General features: G+C 43.0%; 1 protein-coding gene and 1 long non-coding RNA gene across 6 annotated transcripts in view; one reads left to right on the top strand and one right to left on the bottom strand.

The window, feature by feature from the left end:
- Positions 1 to 353: 353 nt before the first annotated feature.
- The window catches only part of LOC307216861, a 330,476-nt gene continuing 310,162 nt past the window's right edge, over positions 354 to 20,667 (bottom strand). The window contains exon 3 of the long non-coding RNA XR_013839343.1: positions 354 to 378. This is a non-coding gene — a long non-coding RNA (uncharacterized lncRNA). The remainder of the gene's footprint in view (positions 379 to 20,667) is intronic.
- LOC307216823 (prominin-1-A-like) overlaps positions 16,725 to 20,667 on the top strand; it is a 37,599-nt gene continuing 33,656 nt past the window's right edge. For 2 of the 5 annotated variants that reach the window (XR_013839334.1, XM_079977429.1), the window contains exons 1-2: positions 16,725 to 16,872; positions 18,682 to 19,011. Coding sequence is in view for 4 of the 5 variants with exons in the window: in XM_079977429.1 (XP_079833555.1) it covers positions 18,882 to 19,011 (130 nt within the window). In the remaining variant the exon portion in view is untranslated. Of the gene's footprint in view, positions 16,873 to 17,068; positions 17,207 to 18,681; positions 19,012 to 20,667 lie in introns of those variants that run through there. The other 3 variants (XM_079977432.1, XM_079977430.1, XM_079977431.1) reach the window with 3 other exon arrangements.

Raw genomic sequence — 20,667 nt, 5'->3', positions numbered from 1 at the left:
CACAGCAAAAGTGCACAGCACCCTGCGGATTAAGAACAATTCAAAGAATTACAAACCCAAGAGCAACAGGGAAGTAGCATGTTGCTTTCTCTTTTTAAGCACTTGCAGCCATTTATGAAAGATACTCCTTACATAGTTGTTTTAAGGATTATTGAGATAATGTATGTGAAGCTCTGTGAACACTCATAGGGTATTATATCAAAGCATACGTATAATTGTGCACTATTTTATTTAAAAGCATTTAAGCCTGGCTCCAGATTTTTGCTAGCTTCAGGTTGTTGGGAGTTTGATAAATATGCTGCAGCAGTGCACAGAAAGAGGCAGTCTGGGAAGTAGTTATTTAAAAAGAAGCAGTTACAGATAGGTAGCCGTGTTGGTCTGCCATAGTCAAAACAAAATAAAAAAATTTCTTCCAGTAGCACCTTAAAGACCAACTAAGGTGCTACTGGAAGAATTTTTTTTTGTTTTGTTTTAAAAAGAAGCAGTGAGTGAGGAGGGAAAAAAGGATACCATTTTGTAATATTACTTCCCTTGATCACGAGCACTATACTTTGGTTGATGCAGCTTAGACTAGCATTAGGCTATTTTGCTGCTGCATAAACCTGTTGTCTCATGTTAAGCTTGTGATCCACTAAGACCCCTAGATCCTTTTCACATGGCAAGGCAGGTGTCCCCCATCTTGTACTGTGCAGTCTGCATGGAGTTCTGCTGCCTGTTCCTTCTCACTCTTTTCCAAAAACCACCTGCAAAAGAACACTCTTTTCCTGCAGTGACATCATGTAGCCCTGGCAACCTCCCCCTCCCAATCCTTCTGTCTCTGCCCACCGCTCGGAGCTGGGCAGTACAATATTTGCATTGCCAATAGCACTTTATGGCCCAGTACTCTGCTCTGTTTCTTAATGGTACCTCTATCAGCTGATCTCCTGAAAGGGAAAACCAGTGTAGCCTGTCTGTCTATACTGCACCTGGCATCGTCCAATAATACTCCACTCTTATTGCCTGCTTCCTTAAACTGAGACAAAGCTTCAGTAGCACTGTTGGCAGGGCAGAGGGAGAGTTCCCAGACCTTGCAATCAAGTCCCTTCAAATGCTTAAAGACTCACTAGAACTGGTCTCTGCGTGCCATAAAGCGCACACCCACAGCTTTCTCAACACAGACTGGACAAGGAGCCTTCACTTTGGGAGTGTGCATTTTGTATTACAAATCTGGACTTCCTTTGTCCTCTCTTCTAGGATGGTGGTCTCCTGCTGTTTGGTGAAATGAGTCTTGGAACAGGTAGCAACTGGGCAAAGCAGCAGAAATGCATTCATGTGTGTGGCCTTTTTTATTACAGGTGAATGCTGTTTGTTCCGTTTTCACAGTCACTGGCTTCATATCCCTAAGCAAACAGGTGTTTCAGCACGTCACGCCTCCACCTCTCTTGTCAACAAAATGAGAACTCCTGGTCTTTAAGGAGCCCAGTTCCAGACTTAGTTATGCAGGCTTTCCATGAGGGTGGCTTTAAAAAGGTATGAGATTTTAAAGTAGAATAACAATTTGCCTCTTGAATTCTGACATATGAGCCTGTTGAAGCACACTAGAATTATTTAAAGTGCTCTCCAACTAGCACTGTCTCCTCTAAGGGGAATTAAGTGGGTAACATCCAGTAGATATAACTCTTATAGGGCTAGGTAACTGCACCCAGAGATCAGGGTTCAAATCCCCACTCTGCCACTGTCTCTCAGCCTAAACTACTTCACAGGGATTAAATCGGGGGAAGAGCCACAGTGGCCCCTGCTCTTCTTTTTGAGACCCTGCTGGTTCCCCTCTGTCTGCCCCGTATATCCCCCTTAGCTAGCCTATTTCCCTCAGGAGTGGCGGAGGAAGCACCTCCAGTGTTTGAAGTATGAACTGTCAGGACAGTCAGCTTTGGTACATGCAGTGAGGGAGCATCTTGTCCTTCACTTTGGCAGCAAAATGTATTGTGCTGACCTCACTCGCTGGACCATCACCTTGTCGTGGTGAGTGGACTTGCATGTTCCTATGACCCTTGTGAGAAAAGCTGTCGGGAATCTCGTACTCCCAGCAGGGTCACCCAAGGCGGTAAGGTCAAAGGGAAGGTGCTAGACAAAGAATGATCCAATAAGTCCTCAACGGCAGAACAGGTGGATGATAACAAGCGGTATGTTACAACGGCTGTGAAGACGGATGAAGGCTGCAGCAGATAGGATCTACCGGTTCGTCGTGACTACTCATGCCATCGGAACAGAGCCCTACTACGAAGACTGTGCGTTGATCAGTGTGCACTGAGCTACACACATAAAACAAATTCACGCACAGGCGTCTTCCAAAAACCCATCCCATGGACTCATTGTTAAAACCATGTTTATGGAAGACAATCTTACTCGGCTATGAGTGATCGCCAAAGAAGAATAATTGTGCTGACCCTGTCTCTCTCACCACGAGGAAGCACAGGATTGCCATATATTAAAGATGGAATTTCAATTCCAAAATGCATTTCTATCCCACCTTTTCCTCCAAGGGGCTCAAGGTGGCATACCCCCCTTTTTTTTACCTTCACAACATCCCTGACAGTTAGAATAGGTGGAAAGACTGTGACTGGCTGAAGGTCACCCAGTGATCTTTGTGGGTGAGGCTCAGGAGTGCCAACTTGAATAAAATATGGGGGGGCACAGGTAAGCCCCATCCCTCCTAATTAATTTGAATGGCACACCATTTGAATGGCAATGCCCATCAACTTTGGCCCCCCCAGCCCCCTCAAAATTTTATTGGGGCACCTCGAAGCACTCTTGGCCCCAAGGGGTTGGCTCCTATGGGCTAAGTTGAGATTTGAACCTTGGTCTCTCTTGTCCTAGTTCAGGACTCCAGTCGCTTCACCACAGGACTTAAAGACTATCCACTCCTAGTCAGACCCTTGGGGGTTTTGTTCTCTCTCTCTCTCTCTCTCTCTCTCTCTCTCTCTCTCTCTCTCTCTCTCTCCCTGCCCCCCAGCATATTCAATAAAAAAACCCAAAACCTTGATAGTTCCTAGAGTGGCCAGAGGCAAAACAGGAGAGGCTGTTGCCCATTTAATAGCTGTGGGAATTTCAGCAAGTGAATTTATTGCATTTCTACCATTGGCCATTTCAGAAACTGGATCTTTTCTCATGGGGGAGGGGTTTATCTGGCAAAATAGGCCCGTTTCAGTCATATGTATCTTTCTAATGTAGGACAAACGACAAGCTTCAAGCAAGCAAAGCAGCATCTTTGGTCTGGCAATCTTTGTTGAATCCCAGTGTTGGGGCTGTTTGTTTTTGCAAAACAATTCTGTTCCCCTGAGGCGTGAGCTGCTTGCTAAGGAATGTCCCTCTGGAAGGATAAAGCAAGAGTCCAGACTCCCAGGCGGCTGCTTCAGTCTACCCCAAGGCACCCTTTTTTTTTTTTAATATTTTATTAAATTTTCATACAAGATCCCTTCACCAAAAAATAGTACACAAAAAAGCCAAAACAAATACACCAAAAAACCATATAGAAAAAAAGAAATAAAAAAGAAAAAAGAAAAAGAAAAAAACCAACCATTCAATACAATTTTTTTTATATATAACTAACTGGACTTCCTCACATCTCCTTTACCCTGCATTATTTATATTAAAAATATCAGCAAATTATTACCTTGTTTCATACCTTATTTTGTACTTTCCAAATATTATACTTCTAAATTTAAGATAATTTTTATCGTTTACTCATACCTTAAATTTAAACATATTGTTGCCTTAAATTTCGACCTTTTCTTACTTATAACTTAATTTTCTATTTTACAAAATCTATTTGCTGGAACTGAGATTTTCTAAATCGTGCAGATACTTAACATTCATACAACTTATATTGTTTTTGTAAATAGTCCTTAAACTTCTTCCAGTCCTCTTCCGTTGTTTCTTCTCCCAAGTCTCGGATTCTGCCAGTCATTTCAGCCAATTCCATATAATCCATCAATTGCGTCTGCCACTCTTCCAGTGTGGGCAAGTCTTGTGTCTTCCAATACTTTGCAATAAGTATTCTTGCTGCTGTTGTCGCATACATAAAGAAATTTCTGTCCTTCTTTGACACTTTCTGGCCGACAATGCCCAAGAGGAAGGCCTCCGGTTTCTTAACAAAGGTATATTTAAATACCTTTTTTAGTTCATTATAGATCATTTCCCAGAAGACCCTCACTTTTGGGCATGTCCACCAGAGGTGAAAGAATGTCCCCTCAGCCTCTCTACATTTCCAACATTTATTATCAGACAGGTGATATATTTTTGCAAGCTTGACTGGGGTCATGTACCACCTATATATCATTTTCATAATATTCTCCTTCAAGGCATTACATGCCGTGAATTTTATTCCGGTGGTCCATAACCTTTCCCAGTCCTCAAACATAATGTTATACCCAATATCCTGAGCCCATTTTATCATGGCTGATTTAACAGTCTCATCCTGTGTGTTCCATTTAAGCAGCAAGTTATACATTCTCAAAAGTACCTTAGTCTTTGGTTCCAACAGTTCTGTCTCTAATTTCGACTTCTCCACCTGGAATCCTATCTTTTTATCCAATATAAAAACCTCTTGAATTTGAGCGTAATGTAACCAATCTTGCACCTTATTCTTTAATTTCTCCATGCTCTGCAACCTCCATTTGTCTCCAATTTTTTCTATTATTTCCCAATATTTCGGCCAGCAGGCCTCCATATTGAGTCTTTTCCGGGCCTTAGCCTCCATTGGTGATAGCCATCTCAGGGTCTTACTTTCTAGTAAGTCTTTATATTTTGTCCAGACAATAAATATTGCTTTTCTGACAATATGGTTTTTGAACATTTTATGAATCTTTACCTTGTCGTACCACAAGTATGCATGCCAACCAAAAGCATTGTTAAACCCTTCCAGATCTAGGACATCAGTGTTCTCAAGAAGTAGCCAATCTTTCATCCAGCAGAAAGCTGCAGCTTCATAATATAACTTTAAATCTGGCAGGGCAAACCCCCCTCTTTCTTTTGCATCAGTTAATATTTTAAATTTTATTCGGGGCTTTTTGCCCTGCCAGATAAACTTAGAAATATCTTTCTGCCATTTTCCAAAACATTCCACTCTGTCCACAATCTGTAGAGTTTGAAACAAAAACAACATCTTTGGCAATACATTCATCTTTATAGCTGCAATTCGACCCAGCAAGGAAAGTTTCAATCTTGACCAAATTTCTAAATCCTTTTTAATTTCTGACCAACATTTTTCATAATTATCTTTAAATAAATTCAAATTTTTAGCAGTCAAATTAACCCCTAGGTACTTCACTTTTTTAACCACATTTAATTCTGTCTCATTCTGAAACCTTTCTGCTTCCAAAGATGTCAGATTTTTTACCAAAACCTTAGTTTTTTGCTTATTCAATTTGAATCCCGCCACCTGACCAAACTCATATATCAGTTCCAAAACTTTTTTCGTACTAGATTCTGGCTCCTGTAATGTTATTACCAAGTCATCTGCAAAAGCTTTCAATTTATACTGTTTCACTCCGACCTGTATTCCTTGCACCAACCGGTCCTCCCTAATCATGTTCAAAAGCACCTCTAGGACTGAAATAAATAACAGAGGGGATAAGGGGCAACCTTGTCGTGTTCCTTTTTCAATTTTAAACTCTTCTGTCACCACATTGTTAACTATCAATTTAGCTTTTTGCTCTGAGTAAATTGCTTCTATTCCATTTTCAAACCCCGGTCCCACTCCCATCCCTTCCAAGTTTTTCTTCATAAACCTCCAAGAAATGTTGTCAAAGGCCTTCTCCGCATCAATAAAAATTAACACTGCTTTTGTGTTAATATTAGTTTGCAAAAGTTCCAAAATTTCTATAATGTTCCTGGTATTATCAAACAAATGTCTACCTGGAAGAAAGCCTGCCTGATCTTTATGAATTACTTCATTTAGCACTTTTTTAAATCTACTTGCCAAAATATCCGCAAAGATTTTATAATCCACATTTAGGAGTGAGATGGGACGGTAGTTCTTAAGTTGAGTCTTTTCAGATTTCACTTTAGGTATCAATGTGATGAAAGCTTCTTTCCACGATTCTGGTGCCTTCTTCCCCTCCATGATCTGGTTACAGACCTCCATTAGTGGTTGTGTCAAAAAATCTTTCAATGTCTTGTAATACTTGGAGGTAAGACCATCAGGTCCTGGAGATTTGCCTAGTTGCATATTCTGAATGGCACCCTCAATTTCTTGTTGCGTTATTTTATCATTTAGGATTGTTCTCTTTTCCTGGGATAATTTTGGTAGTCCATAAATTTTTAGGAAATGGTCTATCTCAGTCTCTTCCTGCGGCCCTTGCATATAAAGTTGTTTGAAATATCTCTGGAAGCACTTTCTAATTTCCTCTGGTTTCTGGATATTCCTCCCTTCAATCTCTAAATTGATAACCGTGTTCAATTTTTGTCTCTTTTTCAACTGCCATGCAAGCAGTTTCCCACACTTATTCGCTGATTCAAATGATCTTTGTTTCATCTGTTTAATTTTCCACTCAACTTCTTGATTTATCAATTTAGCGTATTGTGCTTGGTAAAATTTAATTTCTCTCAGAACCTCCTGTGATTTAGGTTTTGATCTCAATTTTTTATCACCATCTCTTATCTTGCCTAAAATCTTATCCTTTTTTTCATTCCAAAGTCTTTTCTTTATTGTGTTCTGTTGTATCAAAAACCCTCTCATAACTGCTTTACTTGCGTCCCAGATTATTCTTTTTTCCACCGTAGTATTCAAATTTATTTCAAAATAGTCTTTTAAAGTTTTTTGGGCCTTCTTGACAATCTCCTGATCTCTTAATAGGGTGTCATTCATTTTCCATCTGAAGGAACCGGTTGGAATAAGTCTCATTTCCACTTTCATAGCATTATGGTCGGAGCAGGTTTTTGGGCAGATTTCCACTTTTCTAGTCTTAGGTGCCAGTCCTCTAGTTATCCATATTTGGTCGATTCTTGTCCATGACAGGTGGGCTTCAGAAAAGAAAGTTCCTTCTCTGCCTAAGGGGTTCTTTGTCCTCCATATATCAATCAAATCCATATTGTCAGTTAGTTCAAAGAAAGTTGTAGGTAGTCTGCCGTCATTTGTTAAATTTTGATTTTGTGACTTATCCATATTTGTAGAGACCACTCCATTCATATCTCCCATCATAATGATGTTGGTATAGTCCAGATAGTCCAGAATTGTCTCATGCAGTTTCCTGTAAAATTCTAATTTCCCCTCATTCGGCGCATAAATTCCTAATATTAAAAACTTTTCTCCTTGGACCTGTATTTCAATTGCCAAAATTCTTCCTTGCTCGTCTTTAAATAAGAGTTTTGGTGACAGGCTCTCCTTTGCATAAATCACCACTCCTCTTTTCTTAACTTTGTCCGATGAAATAAATTCTTGGCCTAGTCTTTTATTAATTAACACTTTTCTATGAAGCCTAGTCACATGTGTTTCCTGCAAGCAAATAATGTCCAATTGTTCTTTTTTCAATATATGAAAAATTCTTCTTCTTTTTTCTGGGGAATTTCCGCCATTTATATTCCAACTAAGAAGCTGCAGAGACATCCTGGATCAGTCTGTTAGTCCTGTGGTGGCGTCTCTTTCTTTTGGTCCTCTGGTCCCGAGGGTGTAGGTGCAGGTGGAGGTATAGGTATAGGTGGAGGTGGTGGCCAAGATCCTCTTGTTCCTTTCTGTAGGTCCTCTTCGTGGTCGTTCAAAAACTTTTGTTGATCCTCTGCTGTTTTGATTTTAACTTTCTTTCCTTTGAAGTTGAAGGATAGTCCTTGAGGGAACTCCCACCTAAAGGGAATTGAGTTGCTTCTCAGTAGTCTTGTTAATTCTATATAAGTATCTCTAAGGTCCAAAAGTTGTTTCGGGATATCTTTGTAAATTTCTGCCCTGATGCCTTGAATAACAAGTGATTTTCCAAAATGAAGGCCTAATATTTTATCTCTCTCTTGCTTAGATCTCAAGATGATCAGACAATCTCTGGATCTGTCCTTCCTCACCACTCTTCCCAATCTAAAAGCAGTTACAATTTTAAAGTCCTTATCTTCTTCTATACCCCAGAACTTTGTAATTTCTGATGTCAAATAACCAATCAGATCTTCTTGTTCGAGTTCTGGGATAGCTCTGTTTGTGCAAGGGCTTTACCTCCACTTTTAATGCATCAACTTTCTGATTGGCTGCCTCTGCTTTCTGATTGGCTTCCTCAGCCAATTTACGGTTTTCCACAGTTGCTTCCTGAATATTCCCAATTGCTTGTGTATGTTGAGCAACTTTATCAGTCAGTTTGCTAATAGTGGCTGTTGCTTGGTCAATTTTGGACGAATGCTCATCCGCCTTTTTATTTAAAATTGCCAGTTGTTCCAAAATTTGATTTAAAACTGTTTCAGATTCTCCAGATGCCATATCCTTTGATGCAGTTTGCGCAACTACCTCTTCTTGTACTAGAACAGCTGGGACAGAAGATCTGCGTGGCTGAGAAGTCAAAGTTGTTTGTACTAGTTGTTTAGCTTTCGTTTTACCCAATCTTGCTTTCCCTGTGCCACTCATTCCAATCCTGACTACGTGCCAAGGTTAAATTGTATACAGTCCCGTGGGAAAGACAGTTCCAAAGAGTAAACAACAAGGCAGCAAAAAGTCAAAACAAATACAGTTCCCAGAAAATTATAAATCCAAAGTCCTCTAGGGGGAGTGCATTTGTGCTTCAGCAGAAAGAAAGGACTGTTCCACCATTAAAATCCCAGCAGTTAAAAACAGATTTAAAGAGAGCCTTCAAATTCCTTTTGGTTTGTAGAGCTTCCTCAATGTTAAAACAAAGTCTTTGAAGATGTGCAAGATACAGTTCCCCAGTTTGTAACTAAACTGTAGCGCTCAAATGTAGCACTTTCAGAGTTAAAAACATTTCAGCAATTTGACAGCTCTTTGTTGCCCCGGCAGTCCGTGACTTTGGGCTTCTCAGTTTATAAATCCACAAAGGAGAGGAAAGGTCCAATCAAAAGCCAGCAAAATTAAAGCAAAATTGTCTCTTTTCAATTATTATTAAAAACAAAGTTCAATTATTGCGCGAAAATCCACGCTTTTTACAGCCCTTTTTGAAGGCTTCCAGCTTGTCAAAGTCTTTGCTTTGATCTTTTAAGCACAGTCAGGAGACGGACTTCCTGGTTACGTCTCCCGCTTTTAGCCGAATTTCAGTCACTTTAGTCCCAAATGTTTAAGATCCCCTACTCACGGGTTTGTAGTTTGAAGTCTGATGTTCCAGGAAAAAAGGTCGGCGGTCATCGGCAGCAGCCGCACGGCTTCACTCCCGCAGAAAGAGCGATGAACTCACAGCACCGCTCCCCCTTCCACGCTCCGGAGCCCCTTACGGGGTTCCTTCCTCGTTTCTGGGGGGGCTTCTGGTGCCCGCCGAGTCCCACGGCCACAGGCTCACTCTGCCTGTGGTTTTTCTTAGTGGGTCTCCGCTTTGCCGTAGCGGACGACCCTTTTCTGCGGGGCCCCTCTTCACAGCGCGAAGAGGATCGCCATTGCCGTTTCGCGCCGCCTCCGGAAGTCCTACCCCAAGGCACCCTTAGCTCTTTAACAAGGAAGTTTCCTGCCAGAAATTCCTCATTCCCCAGGCTCCACTAGGGATAGCTTTAGCAGCCGGAAATGAGGTGCTACGAACCCTCTGAGGGTGTTTGATTTAGGAGAAGGGTGGGCCTGGTTCCTTTCACAGGAGGAGCGGAAAGGCCTAGCGAATAAATCAGTAGCTCCTCCCTGAGTTTACATTACTACAGCAAAGGAGCAATGTGGGAAAGCTCTATCCTCACAAAATAAATAGTTTTTACGAATCCTTTTGCTAATGGAACAAAACTTTCGGTCTAATCAAGATTATCCCTGTGTGCCATACTTCTGAAAACTACAATGGATGACATCAGTTTCAGAAAGATTACTCCAAGAAGTCCCTTCATTTTTGAATTTGTGACGTACAGTTTTATACAGAAACATGTTGAGCTCTGACTCAAAACCCTCTCATCTTGCCCCAGTCACCTTGAGTCACTCTCTCTCCAACTCAAACTGCAAGACTGTGATGCTCATATAGCTTTACAGTATCTGTAAGGAATGGCCCCCTCAGGGCCTGCTCCTCCCCCTTGGAAATCTACCCTTAACTGCCCAGTTGGAAGGATCCCGATGTGTTTTTAATCTGTGTATATTTTTATTGTGTTTTAAACGTATGTTTATTATTATTATATGTTTATTACTTGCAAGCTGACTTGGTAGGATTTATATTCTGAACGATTGGGATATAAAGAATTGCAATCCATAGTAAACAATAGATTCACTCCCCTAACTTATTCACTGTTGATGATATATTGAAGCGTACATCAACTTCTACTAGTTGCATAAAATGGAAGGTCCAGGGACAACATGCCAGCGGTCCATCTCACTTCTGTGTCACAGCTGGAGATTGTTACTTAGGCTTTAAAATACAGGAAGGTTATTGCGATGTTTGTTTATGTCTTTAGCTTATTATGCCTATTATAGGTAGGAACTGAAGTCTTTCTGAAACCCCCTGAGTTAGTGCTCTGACACAGCCTCATGCCCTGCCATGTCTGCTATTCAAGAGAGTGTCACTCAGACCATGGGGAGATTAACAAACATATTGTGGCATAAGCTTTTGTGGGCCAGAGCACACTTTAATGCTTGAGAACATTTGTGACAGGGCCAGTGAGGGGTTCAGTTGAGCAAATATGCCAGCAGATTCTGGTCGTGTTTACTCCGAAGAAAATCCCACTTTATTTAATGGAACTTATTTCCAAATAAATTAGCATTGGATTACAGGCTTAGCTTTTCTTTTTTGCTCTGGAAACAGGCAGAGGCAGCAGCAATTAAAGGAAATCAAAATATTATTTAACAAGCCTTAAGTACATGATGGACGCAGGTGGCGCTGTGGGTTAAAGCCTCAGCGCCTAGGACTTGCCGATCAAAAGGTCGGCGGTTCGAATCCCTGCGGCGGGGTGCGCTCCCGCTGCTCGGTCCCAGCGCCTGCCAACCTAGCAGTTCGAAAGCACCTCCGGGTGCAAGTAGATAAATAGGGACCGCTTACCAGCGGGAAGGTAAACGGCGTTTCCGTGTGCGGCTCTGGCTCGCCAGAGCAGCGATGTCACGCTGGCCACGTGACCCGGAAGTGTCTCCGGACAGCGCTGGCCCCCGGCCTCTTGAGTGAGATGGGCGCACAACCCCAGAGTCTGTCAAGACTGGCCCATACGGGCAGGGGTACCTTTACCTTTACCTTTTACCTTAAGTACATGATAGTAAGAAACTGGTTTCCTTCTAAGAGGAGTTGGAGTTGGTAACAAAATACCAAATGTGTTACCCAACAACTCATACAGTATACCATTAAATACTTACTAAAGATAAGGTGAACAAGCAACAGTCAATTGTGTCAGTTAATAATTCAATAATCTAACTGTAAAGTTGATAAAGGAAATCAGTACTAATAGGCTTTCACTTTTAATTATGACTTCTAGTGCTTTTATGTTATTCTGCTGTCTCCTTCAACTCATTGTTCCACCAAATGCTTCCCCACAGTGCCTGCAGTTTTCACTCAAGGAGCATTTCCACACAACACCCAGGCCTTGCGCAGCGTGGCTTCCTTTTTTTTGTTCTGCCTCTCAGCTCCTCTCAGTTGCTCTAAGCTTACCGCTAGCTGCCCTGCCTACATGCAGCCAAGGCTGGGATTCACCAAGGCACAATCCGTTATTATACGGCATGCCAGGTCAACCCAGGGTACTATATCACTCCACCTGCAGCTTGTTGTAATCGTACAACCTTCACCAACCTGGTGCCCTCAGCTATTTTGGACTACAATTTGTAGTAGTACTACTACTAGTAGTAGTGTTGCCACCTTTGTTCTGGCAAAATATAGGACAGGGAGGGGTGGGGTGGTTGGGGGAGATTTTTCCCCATCTGGTGATGAAGTGACTTCAGACCAATCCATTGCAATCTATTGCAGCCTAACCAGATTGCCCTTCTGGAATTTGTAACACACAAAGATGCGTATGAATTTTTAAATCTGTCTTCACTTGGCTACCCAGAGCTTAAATACATGACCTTTCACGGACATGCATTTGGTGAGAATGCCTAATTTGGCAGAGAGAGAAAGAGGAGACCTGAAATACAGGATATAACTGTATCAATACAGAACATAGCATTTTAAATTGAAATGCAGGACAATCCTGTATTATACAGGACAGGTGGCAAACCTAACTACAAGTCCCATCAGGCTCAGCTGAAAATGCCCCTCTGTCCCAAACAACATAGTTTCTTCTCCAAAGAAATGTTCCCTTTCGTTGTTGTTGTTGTTTAAAACAACAACTAATATTAGATAATGACTTTCTATGAGGTTCAGTCTCATCACCATCTTATTTGTATGCCACCTTTCCACAGAAAAGAATTGTGCGAAGAGGTTTATGACCAAAAAAACAGGAATACATCTCAAAACCAACCAACAATTTCACAATACAGTCACAACATAAATAGCCAATATAACACCATACCCAAAACCACATCAATTCAGTACTGTAAGTATAACAAGATTGCACTAATAACATTGCATCTCCTGGCAATAGCTTTCTGGCATTGCCAAGAAAAATATTAACCAAATCACTGAACAGCAAAGTCTATTTAAAGAGCCATCTTCTTCAGTCACAAGGTAAGATGTTCCATTCTAAAGTATGGTTTATGTCCCATCATCCAGATTATGTACTTGTCTATGCAAACATGTTTACCAATAAAAACCCAGAAAATGTCAGCCACACAAAACTGATAAAATGGGAACTGAAATGTCAACAAGTGGTTCCTGAAGGTTCCTGAATGTTTGCTTAACATTTAAATCTCCATCTCCCCCCCCCCCCATTTCCCAGTAGCCTGAACAACTTACCATGATGAACAACTTTAATGAGAAGTACGGTAGTGTGCCACATGCCTAAGTCTTCTTCCATAGTTTGAAAAACTTTAAATTCTGCATGCATAGCATTACACTCTTGCGTTCCATGCAAATATTCATCCTGAATAACTATTCCTTCCAGGGTTATTTTGTACAGTAATCACAATCACCAAGGGCTGAACTACACAATCAGCAGACAACTTCACTATAATGGGCTTCCAATAACATTATTGGCCTGAGAGGCTTTGGAAAGCAGCAGAAACATCTTGGTGCCTTACCATATCCACATCCCAGCATTCCAGGTGAGACGGTGCTTTCCTTCTGCAAGAGAACCTGGATAAAAAATGCAGCATGAAAAAAATAAGCTTCCTCCATTGTTTGTCTTTTCTGTTTTACTGTACAGGTTTTAATTGATGCTTATTGTTTTTGTAATGCCATGTAAACTTGTGAGTTCTACCTGAAAAGTAGTATACAGTGGTACCTCGGGTTAAGAACTTAATTCGTTCTGGAGGTCTGTTCTTAACCTGAAACTGTTCTTAACCTGAAGCACCACTTTAGCTAATGGGGCCTCCCACTGTCGCTGCGCCGCGGGAGCACAATTTCTGTTCTCATCCTGAAGCCAGTGGCGTAGCGTGGGTTGTCAGCACCCGGGGTAAGGCAAGTAATTTGCGCCCCCTAACCCGTGGATTTGTGCACCCTAACCCTAACCCCCAGATGTTGCGCCCGGTGCGGCCGGCCCCCCCTGCACCCCCCACGCTACGCCACTGCCTGAAGCAAAGTTCTTAACCCGAGGTAATATTTCTGGGTTAGCGGAGTCTGTAACCTGAAGGGTCTGTAACCCTTATATGAAACTTATAGCAATCCTTCCTTCAACAATGTTTTTAGATTTTGTCATTTTCTTCAATTCTGCTACCATTTGCCTTTTCTCTTTGGATACTTTCCCATAAATCACAGATGTTTTGCAAACAAATATAGGTTTCCAATTTGAAACTGGGAACAGATGATTTCTATTAATTATAGGTAGGGGTGTGTCAAAATTTTAAAAGTATTGAAATTGTATTAATCAAAAGACAACTGACCTTTATGCCAAAAAGTGATATACAAATAAACAATTATGACAACGGCTACACGTAGTTTCTGTCTGTTTATAAATAATTTATAGATGAAGTTGTACATAAATTTACTTACATATTTTAAAATTATTACACTTATAACCCATCTTTTTTCCGCTCTCTTGTGAAGTAGGCTAGGCTGAGAGACAGAGCTTGGCCCAAGGTCACCCAGTGGTTTTCATGGATGGGTGGGGGTTTAAGCACTGGTCTCCCGGGTCTAAGACGACTACTACCACACACTAGCTCTCAAATGGTAAGAAATTATTACCAGAGATGGAATCCAAGGGGATGAACTGTGGAATTAAATAAACTTGAGGATGAGGGAATGCTGAAAAGAATGATTACATTTTGATAGATTATCTTATTTTGGTAATAATAATATTAAAAGGCAGCCTGATATTTGGTAGAGGAGGCAGAACATGCAAATGGAAGCCCTATGGTAATGTAATTAATACTTGACAACTTGGTAGCTTAAAATCCACTGTGAGGAAGACCCACAATTTAATGCATAGGCAAAGACAACCCTAATAATAATGTTAACCAGATTTGGTGATCCCAACCCAAATAGTGTGGCAGCAAAATACAGACTAGGTAAGTTCAAGAGACTCCCCATATTGGCAGGAGAGTGCCACAGTGTTTACAAAAAGCAGACCTCCTGAAGGCAGCATATGCACAAAGCCCACAGAACAGTTGTGTGCATTCACAGTCAATTAAAGACTTGCCTTTTGACTCTTTTGTTTCCTAGCCACTAATAACAGATCCTCTCCAGTGCTATTATTTATGATTTTAAAATAAAAACTGATAACCCCCTTGATCATAAAATATCCGAGGGGTGAACAAAAGTACATTGAAAATAAAGATCCAGAAGATACTTGCTCAGTACAACTTATGGATTTACACTCTTTTGAGATATTAAAATCTAGCTAGGGTCGGGCAGTTTGTAATAATATTTAGTGTGTGGGTTAAGAACATTGTTGTTGTTGTTGTTTAGTCATTTAGTTGTGTCCGACTCTTCGTGACCCCATGGACCAGAGCACGCCAGGCACTTCTGTCCTCCACTGCCTCCCGCAGTTTGGTCAGACTCATGTTTGTAACTTCGAGAACACTGTCCAACCATCTCGTTCTCTGTCGCCCCCTTCTCCTTGTGCCCTCCATCTTTCCCAACATCAGGGTCTTTTCCAGGGAGTCTTCTCTTCTCATGAGGTGGCCAAAGTATTGGAGCCTCAGCTTCACGATCTGTCCTTCCAGTGAGCACTCAGGGCTAATTTCCTTAAGAATGGATGCGTTTGATCTTCTTGCAGTCCATGGGACTCTCAAGAGTCTCCTCCAGCACCATAATTCAAAAGCATCAATTCTTCGGCGATCAGCCTTCTTTATGGTCCAGCTCTCACTTCCATACATCACTACTGGGAAAACCATGGCTTTAACTATGCGGACCTTTGTTGGCAAGGTGATGTCTCTGGTTTTTAAGATGCTGTCTAGGTTTGCCATCGCCTTTCTCCCAAGGAGCAGGTGTCTTTTAATTTCGTGACTGCTGTCACCATCTGCAGTGATCATGGAGCCCAAGAAAGTAAAATCTCTCACGGCCTCCATTTCTTCCCCTTCAATTTGCCAGGAGGTGATGGGCCCAGTGGCCATGATCTTCGTTTTTTTGATGTTGAGCTTCAGACCATATTTTGCGCTCTCCTCTTTCACCCTCATTAAAAGGTTAATTCCTCCTCACTTTCTGCCATCAATGTTGTGTCATCTGCATATCTGAGGTTGTTGATATTTCTTCCGGCAATCTTAATTCCGGCTTGGGATTCATCCAGCCCAGCCTTTCACATGATGAATTCTGCATATAAGTTAAATAAGCAGGGAGACAATATACAGTACAGCCTTGCCGTACTCCTTTCCCAATTTTGAACCAATCAGTTGTTCCATATCCAGTTCTAACTGTAGCTTCTTGTCCCACATAGTTAAGAACATTATTATGCTATTATTATAATGTCCATCCAGCCTGGTGTACAAGCTTTTTTCTTCAATAATAATATAATAATGTATAATGGAAGAAAATCCTTAATTACCGTATATTCAGTACAATGCTAGCTACAGATAAAACTAATAACCATTCATATTTCAAAGTGAATAGTAAAAAGAAATAAAGTTTTGTGTTTAGTGTTTTATTGAAAATAGTCATTGGAAAGCTTTATTACTGTGTTTATTAGAGGGGTTTTTAATGCATTGGTTTTAACTGCATAAAATTATTTAATAAATATAAATGAATAAAAGAGCTGGAAATGCAGAAAAACAAAGTTGCTGAGGAACCATCTTGCGCTCGGGGGAGAGACAGCAACTGTCTGGTGAGTTGGGGAAGTATCCAATTCTCCATCTGTCCGGACCTCCCGCCCTCTTCCCTTAAGCATCTAAGAGTCTCCAAAGCTCCCGAGTCTGCAAGGGGCTGCGCTCAAGAGTTTCCCGCGGGCTCCGGCCTTTGGGAGCCGGGGATGGCCTGGGGGGGGGGCCGCAGGGGTTGCACGCGGATGTCCTGGCTTGCTCCCGGGTCGGGAGGGGGCACGGGCAACTGGGAGGGGCCAGAGCACCGACCGAGAGAAAGCGGCCGGCAGGCGAGCCGGGGAACGGAAGGGAGGGCAGGGCGGGGACTGGAAAGGAGGTGAGGCTTTTCTCCTGGGTCCAGCCCCCTCGCTCCACGCCGAGAGAAATCCGCTATGGGCACCGGCGCCCGACGGAGCGCCCTCGCTGTAGCCTTTGCTCTCCTTCTCCCGCAGAGGCGGCGCCCCCCAGTGTCCGCGAGGGGGCAGCGGCAGGTGAGGCTAATCTCCCCCCTTCCCCAGGCGCGCGTGGGTTGGGCGGCTTTCTGAATCGATCTCTCCCTCTCCCCGGCCTGAGCGCGACCAAGCGTGGGATCTGTCGGGCGGGCGTCGGAGCGCGCGCGCGAGGGAGAGAGAGAGCGAGGAGAAGTTGAGACTTTCCTAACTCCCTCCCGGGCGGCGGACAGTGGCGATTGGCGGGTCGCGGGGAGGGCGAGTCCGTGCCTCCCTCACAGCCGGGGCTGAGCTCCGTGGCGCCGGCGGCAGTGCCGCTTACTTCCTCCTCCTCCGTGCCGCCTCGTTGGGGCGCCGCAGGTGAGGCGTCTTTTCGGTGAGAAGGACTTTCCGGGAGGAAGTGTGCGAGTTGGGCTGCTTGGAGGGTGGGACGGATGGGACGGCCAGTGTGTTTCATCCTTCTGGCAGCGCCTCTTAGTTCTGGCTGGTGTTTCCTGAGTAGGGGGGCTGTTGTCTGGGATGTTAGTTCTTGGAGTGGTAGGGGCTAGAGTTTGGCGCTAAAGAGGCGCTGTTTCTGCCATGTGCTTCCTAAATGCTCCTGTCCCGAGTCAGGCCAGAGGCTCATCTTGTCTGGCCACTTGTTTCTGCGCCCCCCCCCCGATGATCCTGGGCCCCCTTAAAGTTTCCACATCAGCTTTGAATCTGGAAGGGAACCCGAGGGTCATCCACTCCAACCCCCTGCGATGCAGGAATCTCAGATAAAGCTTCTGTCCTGCTTTCCTCCCTCTCCTTCCAAGTAATATTCAAAGGGACAGTATTTCCAGCCTTTAGCTAGAATAGTTATCTAGCTTCTAGGTTCATGTGCAGTCCTCTAAAAACGCAAACGTGCTGTTGAAAAGATTATTTTTCTCCAATGAACTCTGTAGTTCAGGAAGGCAGAAAATAAGCACATAAAGTTGCCCCTCCCCGCTGAATTCTATGCTGGAAAATGGGTCACCTGTTGAATTTTGGTTTGTCAGGCAGCGATTAAATACATAGAGATCCGGTGGTGATGGTGATGACAACAAATAACTTGCCACATCCCATCTCAGAAGAGGTTTGCTAACCAAACAATTCATTTGGGTGATGCAGCTCTGCAGCCCAATGTTATTCAAACCATTTTGAGGGGGATCGTAAGGGTAAGGTGCAAAAATGGCTTTGTTGTGCTTTAATTCTAAAGCAGCCTTCCCCAGCCTGGTGCCCTTCAGATGTTTTGGACTGCAATTCCTATCGGTTCCAGCCAGCACAGAGGCTAATGGGAATTGTAGTCCAAAGCGTATGAAGGGCTCCAACTTGGGACAAGCTGTTAGAAAATAATGAACTCCTCGACATGACTGCAATACTGGCCCCTGCTGCATCATGGTCAGTGTTTGAACTCCTGAAGTCTTCCTTTCCTTGCAGTCATTTGCATTTTCTTGCTGTGCTCTTGCCCATATACTGTTGGCTATGACTGAGGTTGGCAGAGGGGAAGGTGGCAGTATTCAGATAACAGGTAGCGCATATGCCTCCTAACCTTCTGTGCCAGCCCCCTAAGCTACTGTTTGAAGGTTATGGGGTGGCATGATTTGGCTAAAATTGGGTGAGGAAGGAGTTAAGGGCATGAGCTTGTGGATTGCATTAAGGGCCTCCTATTTTCACCTCTGTGTCCTCTGTCCTAACTCCAGAACATCCCTGTTGACTACATTATCCACCCACATTTCAACTTGGATAAGGAAGTTGGTGCTATTTCATGTCTACCCCCCCCCCACTGCAGTCTTTTCCTGGTTGACTTCTGAGCTGCACCAACTCACTAACACCTTTGCTTTATTGCAGGCAGGCAGTTGAGTTCCCTGGTCTTGTGGGGCAAAATTCTCAAATCCTTTCCATCCAAGGCAAGGGTGAAAAGAAACCATTGCAGAGGCCAGCTGTCCTTCTAGGGCAGGGATTCTGTGAAGGAAATGATCTGAAGCTCCTCAGGATCTTTCTGAGCTTGCCCAGGAACTTTGAAAGGGCCCTGCATTTCTACTACCAAGATGGCTCTGCAAAACTTCACACAGCCTCAATATCACCCACAGCCCACTGGCCCAAGTGGTGGCCTGCTGGGCTTGTACAGTATGGTGCACTCCTTCCTAGGGATGGTACAACCCAACACCTTCCCAGCAGGTAAGTGGTATAGCAAGGCAGGTTTTGCCAGACCAGGTTTTCCCTATTATCAAGGGCTACTGAATAAAAGTGGGTTATGAGCTTGTGAAGGGAAAATATATCTTCTCCAAAGACTGTGATCAACAGCTTGCTTTCTCCATTATGCACACAGGTCCCACTTTCCAAGCACCCACTAGGTGAATATTCACTTATTGAACATGAGGAATTAACACCTGAACCTCGCTGTACACATCACAGATTCAGATATCAGAACCGAGAGCATTTTTTCCTTCCTTGTTTGCTTGTTGGAGAGAGGGGAAACTGATGGGACAAATCAGAGTGCATTTTGCAGAGGGATTTCCTAGTTTGATTTTTGCGGGGTGCGGGGGTAGGGGGAGTCAATATTCAATGATCAGGAATGTGTTATAAATTTCCCCATAGGAATAAATGGAGATCAATGACTTGTTATTCAAATGCTCGCCAAACAAACGATTTCAGGGGACACATTGTGTTTAGATAGCAGGACCTGCACGTACTGAGATGTTGCCTTTGGGATAGATGTTGCAGTTGACAACTTTCCCAGGATGAGACAAGAATTGATAACTGATAAGAGGTGTGGATGGCAAACAACTTTTGAGTTTCCAGTACCTTGCTATGGCACAATGCAGGGATATACTGTCTACCTAGTGCTGGAGACAAAGGCCTGTACCCTGCAAAGTTGGTCTGTTAGTGTGAGCAGTCCCACCTGTACAGCAGGACTGCCTCTTCCCATGTACACCCACACCCACAATTTGTTCTTTAGGATTGGGGAAAACCCCAGAACAGATTTGTGGGTGTGTAGACAAGAGGGAGAGGAATTCCCATTACTCTTGTGTAAGTTCTTGTTTTAAGGGGATGACTTTGGATACAACCAGAAAACTGTATTTTACTACGCTAGGATGAGATATTGTGTCTTTTGCTTTTGGAGTCCATACTTGCGACAGTATGACTAAAAAGTGGGTGGAGGAGATGATGGGGCATACCGTAATTTACACATCAGTGAGTCTGGCAGATGGAAGCCACATACCATTAGCTGCTGGGTGCGTTTATTGTGCAATATTCCTTCCTCAAATGTTGAAAAAATATGAGCCAACCTTTGGAGAGTCTTCATATCTACTGAGAGAACAGCATGCAGTGCAATTCTGTGCATGTCTGTGCAGAAGTAAGCTCCAGTGAGCTTAATGGGAAATACTCCTGTGTAAGTGGGCACAGGAATGTGGCTTTCATTCCTCTCCTTGCTCCTTTTGCCTGCTTGCTTGTTTCAGGCTCCTGTGCCAATTGCCAGAACAGGTTTTTTTTTTAAGTGTAAAAAAAAAAAACTTCTTAAAGAGAAAAATAAATTGCCGAACAAATGTTTGATGACTTATTCATGCAGGCACTTGAGAAAACAACACAAAAAGAAAACTGTGTCTGAAGCACAGGAGACAATAGGCACCTAGTTTATAACTACTGTGTGTGTCCTTTGAGGAGGGAAGGCAGAGGGAAGCAGCAGGCACCCTGCAGCAAAACAGAAGTCCACACCCACTCCTGTTTCTGTATACATCTTTGTGCAGTTTAAGAGGAGCCACATAACTAACTTTCAGCCTGCCCATATGCATTTTGCAAGATAAACCTCCAAGCTGTGTCATGCTTTCTAAT

This window comes from Podarcis cretensis (genome assembly GCF_951804945.1).
Source record: "Podarcis cretensis genome assembly, chromosome: 5".
NCBI classification, from domain to species: Eukaryota; Metazoa; Chordata; class Lepidosauria; order Squamata; family Lacertidae; genus Podarcis; species Podarcis cretensis.
Note: the sequence above shows the minus strand (reverse complement) of the source record. Positions and strands in the feature narration are given on the sequence as shown.